This window comes from Poeciliopsis prolifica, unplaced genomic scaffold, assembly GCF_027474105.1.
Source record: "Poeciliopsis prolifica strain line A6 unplaced genomic scaffold, Auburn_PproV2 SCAFFOLD029, whole genome shotgun sequence".
NCBI lineage: Eukaryota > Metazoa > Chordata > Actinopteri > Cyprinodontiformes > Poeciliidae > Poeciliopsis > Poeciliopsis prolifica.
The window spans coordinates 1,691,607-1,704,636 of NW_026562404.1; the positions used below are offsets into that span (position 1 = coordinate 1,691,607).

At 42.3% G+C, this 13,030-nt stretch overlaps 1 protein-coding gene across 2 annotated transcripts; it reads right to left on the reverse strand.

Annotated features, from left to right (window-relative positions):
- Positions 1–977: 977 nt before the first annotated feature.
- On the reverse strand, positions 978–11,902 carry znf362b (zinc finger protein 362b). Of its 2 annotated transcripts, none has more exons than XM_055049993.1 (9): positions 11,491–11,902; positions 5,777–5,840; positions 5,263–5,497; positions 5,068–5,172; positions 4,678–4,993; positions 4,347–4,571; positions 3,322–3,400; positions 2,676–2,834; positions 978–1,528 (listed from the first exon to the last, which is right to left on the reverse strand). In XM_055049993.1, exons 2-9 carry the CDS (start codon positions 5,837–5,839, stop codon positions 1,412–1,414), a joined length of 1,299 nt encoding a protein of 432 aa, XP_054905968.1. In that variant the 5' UTR covers position 5,840; positions 11,491–11,902; the 3' UTR covers positions 978–1,411. The 2 variants fall into 2 exon arrangements, with proteins under 2 accessions (XP_054905968.1, XP_054905967.1); XM_055049992.1 differs by having other exon boundaries at positions 5,263–5,524.
- Between the last annotated feature and the right edge of the window lie 1,128 nt (positions 11,903–13,030).

A 13,030-nucleotide genomic window follows, 5' to 3' on the forward strand; every position in this document is an offset into this window, starting at 1 on the left:
GAGAGAGAGGAGGAAAAAAGCTGAGGATTTACCTCGGCACACACTCGTAATCCTACTGAGTAGGACGTATACTGCAGTTTCTTCAAGATGAGTAAAGCTTATTTTAAAGAGAACGAAAAACAAAAAAACGGGCGGGGGTCGACTAGGTGAGAGTAGCTGTACATTAACTTCACATTTTGGTCCAGTGGTTGGATTGAAAATTACCCACTTCTAAAAAAAAACAAAAAAACTATTTCAGCTGAAATTTGAGCCGATTTTAAAATATATATATATTTACTTAAGTTCTGACAAATGTGTCAAAACCTTATTTAAAAAAAAAGAATCGACAAAGCCTTCATAAACTGTTTAAGATTGGTTTCCTCTTCAGTTTTCAAAGGTTAAGTATGGCACTGATCACTTGCAGGAGCATAAAAATAATGTGTGTGTGTGTATGTAAAAGGGATGTGGGAAATGGGTACACAAATGTGATATTTCCAAAAGGTGCCTTTAAACTGAAAACAAATTTGAATACGGTTGTCACAGAATTTGAGAGAGCTAAAGCAAGAAAAATATATTCCATTTAATGTTGCTCCATTTCTGCCAATAACTGCACCTTCTCATACAATCATTTGAATTGTCATCGACCGATTGCCTGTCATCGGGTTTGGATGGCCGTGTACTTGTGCAGAAAAAAAAACAAAAAAAACAAACGAGGAGAGCAGCACAGAGAACCGTCATTCGTTTGTACTACTAATTGCCAGAAATAATGCCCCCCTTTTTTTCTTTTGGCATTTTCCCTCCGACTTGATTAAAACAGTTTGAGCTAAAACCACAGTGCCAAAAAGTGCTTTAATATCATCTTTGGATGTTTTCCAAATACACCCAGCAATTTCATTTTATTTTTTTTTTTTACATCCTTTAATACTTTAAAAAGGCCAAGTTTTAAAAACCCATTTTATGGAGGGGGGGGAGGGGGGGGACGGGGGGGGATGGGGGGGGTCAAAATAATCTAAACTGAAGGGGGTTAAAACAATTTTTTAAAAAGTATCTAAAATATATTTTAACAGGCCGATGCATCCAACGGTTTACATGATGCTTACCAAAGTGCTTACTGAATCTGACCCAAGACATTCTTTGCCTCTCGGACCGCCAGATCAACGTCAAGCTGTACTGTTACATTCACGAAACAACGCTGTGCTCTTATTTGATTTGATTTGTTTGTATATATAGAATTTTTTTTTTTTTTTAACCGCCAGACAGCCCAGGCGGAGACGGATGGAGGCAGTCCGTTTACTGGATCTTAACACCGAATGCTTGTGTCAGCCGTCACAACGCTAATGTAAGCCTTATGTAGGTGAACGTGGGGTGCAGGGCCTCCGGACGTCCGGCCCGACCCAGACCGAGAAATCCTGCTGCTGGACGCCCGCCGAGCTCAGATGAGGGAGATCCGGATGGGGATGCTCGGGGACTCGGTCCTCTGTGGCGATTGGTGGCTCACTAGGTGCTCCACGACTGTGTGTTTGGACATGTGCTTCATAAGGTAGGTCTCCTAGAAAAGGTTGGAAAACACACAGACATGTATTTTGGAGTTGGATTCGAATCATTCCTTGCGAGACCCGCGGGTGAGCAACACGAAGCGAACCCAAAAGACACAGCGTTTCTGTTAGACGTGGTCAAAGACTTTCATCTGCCGACTCCAGATGACAGGCGTTCAAATCAAATCAGGTTTGATATTCAAATTCAGCCCCAAACAGTCAAAGTTGCGACGACACTTCTTTACGGATTTACTCTTATGTTGTTCTTTGAATGTAAATGCGACAGACTCACCTGACCGCGTATTTCCAGTCTTTATTTGCACTTAACAAACCTCTTTAAAATTAATTCATGGATACAGAATTTTATAATGAAATATTTTTTTAAATTTCTCCTGATATTATCCCATAACAAAGGCATAATGTCACAAATTACACTGTAGGTGAGGTTTTTTGGGTCAAAGAAATTCAGAATAAGTACTTTTTTGATATGTTGGACGTCAGCGGTTTTAAAACTAAAATACAGGTAAAGTAGTAATTTCTATTTCTAGTAACCTAAGGCCACTCTCTAATAAACACATCTGCTTGGTCCCCCAGTGTCTCTTTCCCCCTGAACTGGGGGAAAACTTGCAAGATTTCTTTGCAAGTTCCATCATGTTTATTCTTTATCAAAGCCACTGCTTAGTAACTGTATCAATGTGAAACGATAATTTAGCCTTCAATAATATCATAAGAAGTGTAAAACTGCTATTTGAATCCATAACTCTGAACAGAATCTACAAAGATTTTCTGCTGCCTGTGTTTTGTTTTTCTTCACCCCAGCTATTTGGCCAACAACCCACACACTTTAGCTGACATTTAAACCTTTGGAGCCGCCATGGTAGCCAAGTCATTGTTCCCGTTCTGTAATACGGTTCTCATTGTAAGTGAAAAGGACTACTTGGAAGATCCCCGAGCTCCAAAATGCCACTTCCTCCCCGATCGTCTGAGCAACCGTTAGCGCACTCTGGATTGTTAACTATCACAAACAGGAAACGTGACTTCTCTTTGTCAGAGGAAGGCAGAACATCATCATATGTCACAATCTTATCAGCAATAAGCTATAAACAGTCTATGTAAACACGCATTCAGGGGAAAGAAAGGACTTTTTTTTTCTCTACTCACTGAGGTGTATGCCCGGCCGCACATGCTGCAGCAGTAGGCCTTAGCGTTTTTGATGGCGTGCGCCGACAAGTGGATCTGCAACGATGCGGAGTCTGAGTAGGCACGGTAGCAGTTGGGACATTTGTACGGCTTGTCTTTATTGTGCTGCCTCTGGTGAGACTGTGGGGCGGAGGAGAGACAAGGAGAAAGGTTGCTAAGCAGTCCACTTCAAAGGTCCAAGTGTGCAGAGGGAATGAATGCGTTGCAATTTGTCCGCCAGCTGTCGCAACCGTGGAGAGCGCCAGGGGAAAAACCACAGTCAGAAAAAGTCCAAACATTTGTTGTTTTTTTGACTGAATGATTTTTAGGAACTCTGGATTATACATCAGTTCTTCATTTGATTCATATGTGAATCATTTCTAACTGCAGGACTCACAGTGCAGTCAGTAATTGTGAGCTGGTCAGGTTTCATTTTTTCCCTCATCATCCAGACTTGGACAATATTCAAGTCAAATTAAACACTTTAAACAACTCCTGCTTTTAGCATAATTAGCTTTTTTAGAATAATAACACCTCTAACATGTTATCCTGTTAAAGTTATTCTAACAGTGATCCCCCTCTGCACTCTGTTCCAGGTGTGACCCTGTTAGGATAATTAAAAACTCACCTGAAGGTTAGACAGCTGAGTAAAAGCTTTTTCACATCCAGGATGAGCACATTTGTAAGGCCGATCGCCAGTATGGATTCTGGAACAAATTGCATACAAATAAATCATTGTAAAGATAAAAACAACAACAATCGAACCCCAAATTTCTCATTTTGCGTAACGGTTACAAACATAAAGTGATATAAAAACAGATTGAGCCGCAGTAAAATGAAAGACCAAATCAAAGTCCACCCACCGGTATTCCTGAGGTTATTACTTGGACCTTTCTGGGTTCTACTTTCTAAATATGGCGTGCGCAAAAAAACAGGATCTGAAACTGACTCGAGTCACTTTGAATGCAAAGATTGTGATCTATGAAAGCAAAATGGAGGGGAGAATTGAGCGCTCCCCTCACGCAAACCTCTGACTCCCACATACCCTCGTTTTGGAAGCACTTCAGGAAGTAACACGTTTTCAGGGATCTCAGCAATTTCCTGGCCCGTGATGAGATGATGACCAATGTGACGATTTAGACTCTTGGGAGGTTTGGTCCTGGCTCTAAGTGCTGAACTGGGTCCAGTATCTAACATGCAAGTCTATGCGGTAATAAGTCCACGTTGTATTTTTAATTCATGTTTAAATCAAAAAGTTATCGAACATGAAAATATTGAATTCAACAGAAACTTACAGAAACACTGCAAATGCTATAAAAAAAGTATTCCTAAAACATCGATCTATTCCGAGATCCGTCTCTTGTGCAAAGTTGAGACTTGATGCGACTGATTTTCCTGCGTTAAGCTTATCAGCTTCACAAAAGTTTAGCAAAACACTTGTTATTGTTCAGTCTGATAACAACAACAAGGGGACAACGTCTTCGAAGCGGAAGACATTGTGCTGGCGGATTCCCGGCCTTTTCCGCACGTCTTCCCCGCTCTCTACCTACTTTCCTGTCAAGCTACTCTCAAATAAGACATTTCTACATACGAGGCCTGCTGGGTCCGGCCAGCCCATCACCACCCGACGCTTGTGTAAACAGTGGTATGAACCTGGTGTGCTGCTGCAGGTGCGACAGCTGGCGGAACGAGTTCTCGCAGTAGGAGCAGTGGTAGGGTTTGATCCCGAGGTGGATGCGCAGGTGCTGGGAAAGGTAGGAGGCGTTGGCGAATGTCTTGGAGCAGTGGGGACACTTGTGCGGCTTGGCCTCTGTGTGGGACTTGGAATGAATCTGCATCTCCGACTTGGTTAAGAAGGTGAGCGGGCAGACTTTGCATCTTGATGACAGAAAGGTTGAAAAGAGAAGAGAAGAAAAAAAAAAGGCATTAAAAAACTGTAAACTACCAAAATAATGCTTATAATGTAGTCACTCTGATGTCTAACCTGTAGGTTTTGCCCTCTTTAGGTGCCACAGTGACGCAGCCTTGGTCTGCCAGGATGGGGTAGGGCACCACCAGAAGAGGCCCAGATGTGTTTTCCGCTTTGATCTTCTTTCTCCCCCGAGGTGCCTTGGGCGGGGGGCCCAGGAGTCCGGCCAGTCCACCCTTCATGTGGTCCATGCCGGGACCGCTCGCCAGTCCGGAGATGATGTTCACAGAAGGAGCCCCGCCCATTCGGTTCTGGCTGCTAGAGGTCGGAGTGGTGGGGGTCAGGGCCTCCGAGGTGCTGTGGTTGTCGGGTCGAGATGAGGGAGCCAGGCCTGGGGGAGGGCGAGAACCACAGCTGAAATCCAGGCGCTCCGTCTCGGCCGCGTTGCTGTCGGGACTGGCGTACCTGAACGATGGTTGACCCGGCCCGATTGCTCGCTGAGCTGTCTCATGTGCCAGTCCTCCCATAATCCTTTGGCTTTTACCGATGTCTTGTCGTCCAGATTTCCATCTTAAAGTTGAGAGATGGCGCAACAGCATTAGTCGGCCAGTTTTTACGCTCAATCTGCAACTTACACACATAAATAAAAGTGAAAACTACCTGGTCCAGAGCTGGAGGCGGGCCGACCATGCAGAGTGATGTCTGGCTGCCCGGAGCCCTGCGGCTGCGAGTGGTGGGACGGCACCTGCTGCGATTGAGGTTTTGGGACCGGCATGCCGTGCGGAGCGCCGCCGTCCGGCGACGAGGTGGGCACCAGCAGCGGCTGCTGGGACGGGGTGGAGGTAGGCGGCAGGTGCAGAGGCCTAATCTTCTCCGCCATCAGCTGTTCCTTGATCTTGTTAATGAGGACCAGGTTATCCAGCTGAAAGGGTTAACGGGTCATGCTCAACAGAAAACAGCCACCGTGTGTGAATGCCGTTTGTGGGCCCACCGCCAAAAAAACAACAACAAACAAACCATAAACTAAAGAGCTTCAATTCTACTACAGCGACTTCAGTTTCACAATCGGGGATCTGTTTTGCGGTGAAGGCTGGGAATGACATTCACACATGGACACAAACGCGGCAATTAGGCTGGAAATGTTGCTGTTGTGACGTGTTGTGGATGGACTTACCTGGCCTGGCATGGAGGGAGGTGGTGGCCAAAAGTAGGGGTTGTTAAATCGAGGCTCTGCCATTCTGAAACAAGCGATACGTAGACATGATTAGAAGTCGTACTTGGCAAGCTGCTGAATCACCAGGATGATCACAAACACAAACATGTGGGCAAAGGGGTCTGAAGCTGAACTCCAAACAAGTAAATAACCTCACCAGCCAAAATCCTACACATCTTTGCTCAATGACATTCATCGTTCTCACTTGCTTGTAATATAATGAAAAAAATGCAATGACTACAAGATGATGGAATGGGAATCACATGCCTATATTAACCCTTACACATTTCATCTGTTTTGATAGATCACTACTTTTTTAAAAAGCTCAGTAAAATGTTTCTGGCACATCTGTACTACCAACAAATCACTTTCAAATTGAAGCCATTTAGCAACTTGAATGACGAGCAGAAAACATCTCCAAGGAGACGCGACAGTCTACACTGATATTTGATCGACTTTAAAAATGTACAATATTTTCCAAACAGGATCATGTCCTGATTGTATCAAAGCACCCCTTGCGCAATATGTATCATTTAAAACCTATAGTGTAATTTAGTATAATTGTGTCCAATGTGAAGCTTTTCATAACCAAAAGAAGACGCCATGCTACTCTATCTAAATTCAGAGGTGAATTTAGGCAGACACAATCATTTCTCACCGTTTGAGGTTAAAACACACCAAACTTGTCGTTGTGTTTTCTTAAGATTGGAATAATTCCATTGGCTAAATGCCAGAAAAATTAAAAACATTTTTTTTTTCTTGTAACTTTTAAAATTCATAAGCTTACATGCATTTGGTCAGTGTCAGGGATAATTATCCTTTAAACTCTATGACTTGGGTCAAACCTTTAGTATTTGCTTCCTCAAGCTGGCCAGAGTAGTTTGCTGAAGTTTTGGCCCACTCCTCCTGACAGAACATGTTTGTACACCCCTTCGCTCACACACGCCTTTTCAGATCTTCCAACAGCTTCTTCATAGGATTGAGATCGGGGCTTTGTGATGGCTGTGCCACACAAAGCCATCACAAAGCATGCAGCCAGAGTCCATAGGTCTCTCTGGCTACATGTGCAGGACTGCTGTCCGTCTGGAAGACCAATCTGCACCCACGCTTTAACTTCCTGGCTTCTGTAGATGTTGCTTCATTATTTCTACATGTTTTCTTTTTCTTTTTTTTCATGACCCATTTAATCAAGTATATCAGTTTCTAAAACAACAAAACGCCACGACATGATTCTGCCACCCACATGTTTCACAGTCAGGATGTCGGGTATCCCCGTTCTCATTCCTCCACATGCGACGATGGTCATTATGGCCAAACAGTTTCACTTAAGTTTCATCAGACCGCGAGACATGCTACACATTTCGGACCAAAATGTATTAATTTCTGGGACACAGATGCCGTCTCTTTCCTGAGTGGTTGGACATAATCCATAATTCTCTTCCTGTTTTTTTTTTTTTTTTTTGACTTTTCCATCCTATCAAACAATCCTTTTAAACCTATTAGAAGCTGTCAAAGACAGGACAACGTCATATTCATTTCAAAAAATCTTTATTAAGCCAAAAGGGAAATGAAATAATATGGGCATGCCTTCATCACTTCAAGAGACAGTTTTCATCTTGCAAAGACAAACGTCTGATTTCGCAATCTCTGACATAATCTCTCATTTGTTTCGGCATTGAGAAAACAGAAATAAGTTTGGTGATTCTAACTGACCTGAAGGAAAACAAGTTGGTCTGATTCAACTTCAGTTATATATATATAAAAAAAAGGTTTATGTGTCTTTTTAGTCGGTCACCTTTGACATTTAATCATACTTTTGCAGCAACGTTTCCAGTCCAGGGAGCAGATCATGCATGTTGCATGCGTAGCAGCAGAGGTGAGTCAAGGAACGTCTCCACAAAGATTAATTCGTATGATTGTGAAATACGTCACAGGAAAGATCATCAGCCCACATATTTCCCCTTTTAATAGTAATATCTTCAGAAGGTATACAGAAGTTTTAAACCGCCTTCATTATGCTCAATTCTTTATACTTTGTATTTTTATTGCACTTCTTAGTGTCTTTCTTCTCGCTCCCTTTCCGTCCAGTGCTTGCAAAGGGCCATGGCAGTGTGCTTAAAAATGAGGACACGGGAAACAAATTGCGTCTTTACACGGGAGAAAATCCAGAAAAGATAGAGAAGTCACACGACCTGAGAATTGATAATTAATCATGCAAGGAGACAGTTCTTTGGAAATTACCTAGTTGTTGCTAAAAAAACTATTTTATGAGTCAAACTGCTATCACTGGTGTTTTTCATAGCATGAACCAAACCCAGAACACTGGTTCTCTAGAGTTTTATAAGGAAAACCATCTCACAGCAGCTGGACTTTTTGTATTTGCTATGTATTGTCGGGTCTCTCTGACAATACATATTTAAATTCTACCTATTTAAATAGGTAGAATTTAAATAACTTCCCCCACTGCAGGTTTAAAGTAGAACTTTTCAGGCTCCATGAGGTAAAACTTAAATGGGAAGCTTCCTTCCTCACCACTCCCCAAACTGAAAAAGAGAAAGGTTTCTTTCCAAACATGGCACAAAAATCCAACATGGCTGTCATGTTGCCACCATAGAGAGTGGTGCTGAAATAAATTATTTGCAATTCCGACAGTTTTTGTGCATTTAAAACACAATCTTAAATAAATGCAACCTTAGCAAGCATGCTCTGACCAGACAAATTTAGTGTCTGAATAGACTTTTAGCTTGCTCTTCTTAAAAGTAATAACTCACTGAATTCAATAACCGGTAAATCCCTTTGTTTTCTGTACCTGCAACTATTCCATGGTTAATGTAATATTCCCAGAACTAAGTTCTGACTTCAGATATAAATAGGATCTAGAAAATACTCTTTTGATTCGCTAAAAGTATTGCAAAATTGGACGTAGTTAGCAAACTGCAAACAGCATGTTGACTGCAGACTAGCCGATACTCCAACCATTTAGCCGGTTAAAATCAAACCATCAGATTCCCAGTGTGACCCCACAAAATACAGATTGGCAACACACTGCCGCAGAGTCCTTTCCTTGAAAATGACAAATTTAGAGGGCGTTTTATGCATCGATTGTAGCTTTAGTTTCTACATCAAAACAACAATGAATGTTAGAAGCACCAGGGATAATACATTCTGTTCCAAATAAAAGAAATTCAATTACGCAGCTCATTTTGGTGCTGGGTTTTATGTAAATGCTGTTGCACTTTTTATTTAATATCAGATATTGAGAACTTCATGGCAGTTGGTGCCTTGCTGATACCAACATTTTCTTTGCATTTTTTACAATCTGCAAAAAAAAAAAAAAAAAAAAAAAAAAAATCAGTTTGAAAGGTCACACTTGAAACAGGTTTACAATCAAGTGTCCGGTTTAGTCAATGCTGGGTCACAGGAGCTCCGTCATGCCCTGGATGACTCAGTAGGCATCCAGGCAACAGGAAACATTCTTCTGAAAACGGTCAAGTAGAGCTTCAGGAAGCCTGATGAAATATTGCTTGTAAGACCCATTTTGAAAATCACAGAGAAGTCTTGTTCATTTAACGGAACCGAAGAAAAAAGGCATGACTCAAATCTCTTGCACATTATTACTTGAGAAGAGAATACAGTGCCAGGTAATACGCAACTTGAACTTTCTCACACTTTGTCAAATTACAACCACATACATTGACGTATTTAACAGATTCCACAAGTAGAATAGAAATGATGATGAGGAGGAAGAGGACAGTGTTCATAATTGTTCAGCAAAGTCAAATCTGAAAATTTAAGAACGCATATCACTTCAGCCCTGTAACTTTTATGCGCTTGAATAAAATCTAAACGGCAGCCGTTGCCTTCAGTATTAATGTAACTAATAAGAAAAAGTTGAGCTATGATTAATTTAATCGCAGTATAATGCAGCGCTACCATGGAGGTTCTATCAGACAGTATAAGGAAACAAACGTATCATGAAGGCATTTTTGGTTTCCATGCAAAATACAATGGATGTTCAAAAATAACAGCTTATTATGACAGGGGGGGATACATCTAAAACATGGGACACCAGCCATTGAGGACTGTAGTTGGACACCCGTAATTTAAACAAAATGTATTAATGGTTTGAACTGGCCTAGTCAAAGTCCCTAACTCAGTTCAACTGGGGTAAGAGTTTAAGCCTGATGTTCAGGTGATGTCCCTCTGATTTTTCGTTTTGCTTTTCCTGCACTTCAGTATTTTGTGTGATGTTCTATCACACAAAATACATTAAATAGCTACTTGGTTGTGACAAACGTGAAAATATTCAAGGTGTATATAAATATATATATATTATTTTTGCAAAGTGGTGTAAATAGATCAAGACATTAATTAGCAACATCTCATTACGCAGCATCCGGGACGCGACTTCCTCCCAGGTCAATTCAAGTCAGTGACATCTCCATGAGGTCATATGACCTGGAGGAAGACGCAGATGGTGGGTATGAAAACAATGCAAGTTACTTTTTTTTTTTTTTAAGAAGTAGTACGATATAAGCACCAATATTCCGGGTAATACTTAAGCACCATCAATCCAGCACTAAAGCGGCACAACTGTGTAGCAAACATGTCTCAGTGTGAGTTTGGGCCTGCAGACAAAACTGCTTTTTTTTTTTTTTTTTTAAACCCACGCCGACACGTTTATATTTGCTCCAGCATCTGAACGTCAGCTGAGAATGTGCGGACGCCTATAAAAAGACACGGAGAGCCGGAGCCGTGCAGCTCGCAGCTGTCCTCGGCTCCTTTTGTCTGAATTTGTGGGAACTGCTGCGCGTCCGTCCGTCCGCCGCTCTAACAGCTCGGCCGAACCAAACTAAACTTTGCCTCCTCGGACTTTTTCGGACATGTCGTCCTGGCCGCCCGGGGAGCAGCTCCGGACTCGGGCCGGTCGGAGGAGGACCGTCCGCCTGCCTCCCCCCGGGGAGCCCTCCCGCTCCTGCCCGGACATTCTCAGACAGTTTTCTTTAAACATTTCCAGACAAAAGAGAAACAAAAATGGCAGCCTTATTTTTATAAGGCGGGACGCCATATTCTGCAGACCCCCCAAATTTTTTTTTTTTTTTTTTTAAAGGAGCGTGTACCATAATAAGGTGTTGCGTTTTTTTGCCTTTTAAAGGAAAAAAAAAAAAAAAAAAAGGGGTGGGGGGGAGCAGGACACAAAGGTGTGTTTATCACGTCAACGGCGTGAATGATTGTTTACGGCGGATTGCAGGTTTGAATAGCCCGGCCTCCCCAACCTCTTGAAAAAAAAAACTGACACTTCCTACAACAACCATGCCCTGCGAGGAAGAAAAAAAAACCAGCACGGAAACGGACAAGCTGGACTCATCACAGTACATTGATGCCGCTAAGGTGCGAATACTGAAAGCAAACAAGCCCTTCACATCCCGACAAAACGCTTAGCCGTGTTAAGAGTATTTCACTTTTCTCCCCCCTCCCCTCCACACACACACACACACACACATTCTGTAACTTTTCGAATCAAACGAGGGAAATCACATTTTGTGCACAATTGTAACGCATCCGGGACGCGAGCCTCCCAAGCAGAGCAAACGCTTTTAGCTGGGCGAAAACACGCGCACACACACACACACATACACACGCACACACACCGAGACGAGACGTGCACGCATTACCTTGTGTCCTGGCTGCAGATATTGCCTCGCGAGGAACAGCTATAATATAAAAGGTTGATGTTCTGTCTGCCTCCAGTCGGACCACCGCTTCCGGGTCGCTTTGTTCACTTCTGGGTGCTGCTGCGAGGCTCGCACACAGCGGCTACAGAAAGGAAATCTGCTAATGTTGCTTTGGATATTTGTGTGTGTGTGTGTGTGTGTTTTTTTTTCTCTCCTTTTTTTTTTTTTTTTTTTTGAACCTCAAACTTCACCTTGTGCATGTTTTACTGTGCAGGTGAATAGCGGCGTACTCATCCACGTACGCACTGCAATATCCCCGGACGCTTCAACATGGAGCACTCCATGACAGCAAAACGTACGGCGTGCTCGATTGTGCTCCCGTGAAATAGGGATTTCACATTCGCAAGTGAATTTTGCACAGCGCCTCGCGATCAGAGGACAGGACGGCCTCGGGAGAAAGTGGTGGGAACTTCAAAATGAGCCACAATAATAATATAGCTCGAGATTTCGCTGCGCTTCTTTAAAAATAATTTAGAAATAAATAAATAAATAAAAATTAGAAAAGACATTAAAACAAGTACAATATTACTGCAAATGCAAAGTAATGTTCAGTTTAATTCGTGCTTCAAGAGTAAAAAAAATAAAAGGAGAATTCATTGGGGGAGTTTCGGGGAAGTTGCATCTGAAATTTAGAGGAGTATCTAGGCCATGCCGGATGTGGAAGAGAAACAGTTTGAACAGAGATGTCCTACTTGGGGCCATTTACAGCCCTGGGATTGGATTTGTGCTAATTACTTTGTGATTTCATTTTCAACCACATAATGCAGTTTTACACATTTTGGCATGTTAGAAATGCAAACTTGTTGTCTGTTGTGATAAGACGGCACAATTTATCTTGAGGACGAAAGGTAAATGATACATGGTTTAAAAACTATTTTCAAACTCCATTGCTCTGATTCCCATGTGTTAAAATCCATTCAAAATTGCCGTCAGCAGTAAACAGTTAGTAAATGGAGTCCCCGCATTTGTAACTTAATTTGACAAAAGTTGGTCTATGAGGTTTTCTGAGAGAACATTTGAAGTTGTTCAATCCCTAATTTGGAAATGAGTTTGAAAAATTGCAAAACGCCACCGATCCACAGCAGTCCGCTTCACGAAAGCATGTAGCCAAAAGGCTTGTGGTAACTCTGGAGGAGCTGCAGAGATCCAGAGCTCAGTTTGGGAGAATTTGTCATAAGGAGAAGTTTGTTTCAACACGCAAATCTGCAAAATGTTTTTTTTTTTTTTTTTTTTTTTCACAAGGCACGTCAGGCATACAGCAAAACGGTAGAAGAGGGTTTTCTGCTGAGACCAAAAGAGAACTTTATGACTTACGCATGTCAGAAAATTAACACTTACACCTCATGTCATCAGTGCTGTACGGATAATTTTCTTCTGCAGCGACAGGGACTTTGGTCAGTGATGATAGGAAGATGGATGGAGATGAAGAGAGATGAGATGATGGAGAGTGCAGGCCTGGAAGAAATCCTCCTAGAACAAG

Bases quoted from the DNA above. Each gene is read 5' to 3' on its own strand.
- znf362b (XM_055049992.1), bottom strand. From the start codon at position 5,839: ATGGCAGAGCCTCGATTTAACAACCCCTACTTTTGGCCACCACCTCCC. The intron at 4,572-4,677 runs GTTAGACATCAG...TCTGTCATCAAG, and splicing joins AAAGAGGGCAAAACCTACAG to ATGCAAAGTCTGCCCGCTCA. The intron at 1,529-2,675 runs GTGAGTAGAGAA...AACCTTTTCTAG, and splicing joins GCGGCCGGGCATACACCTCA to GAGACCTACCTTATGAAGCA.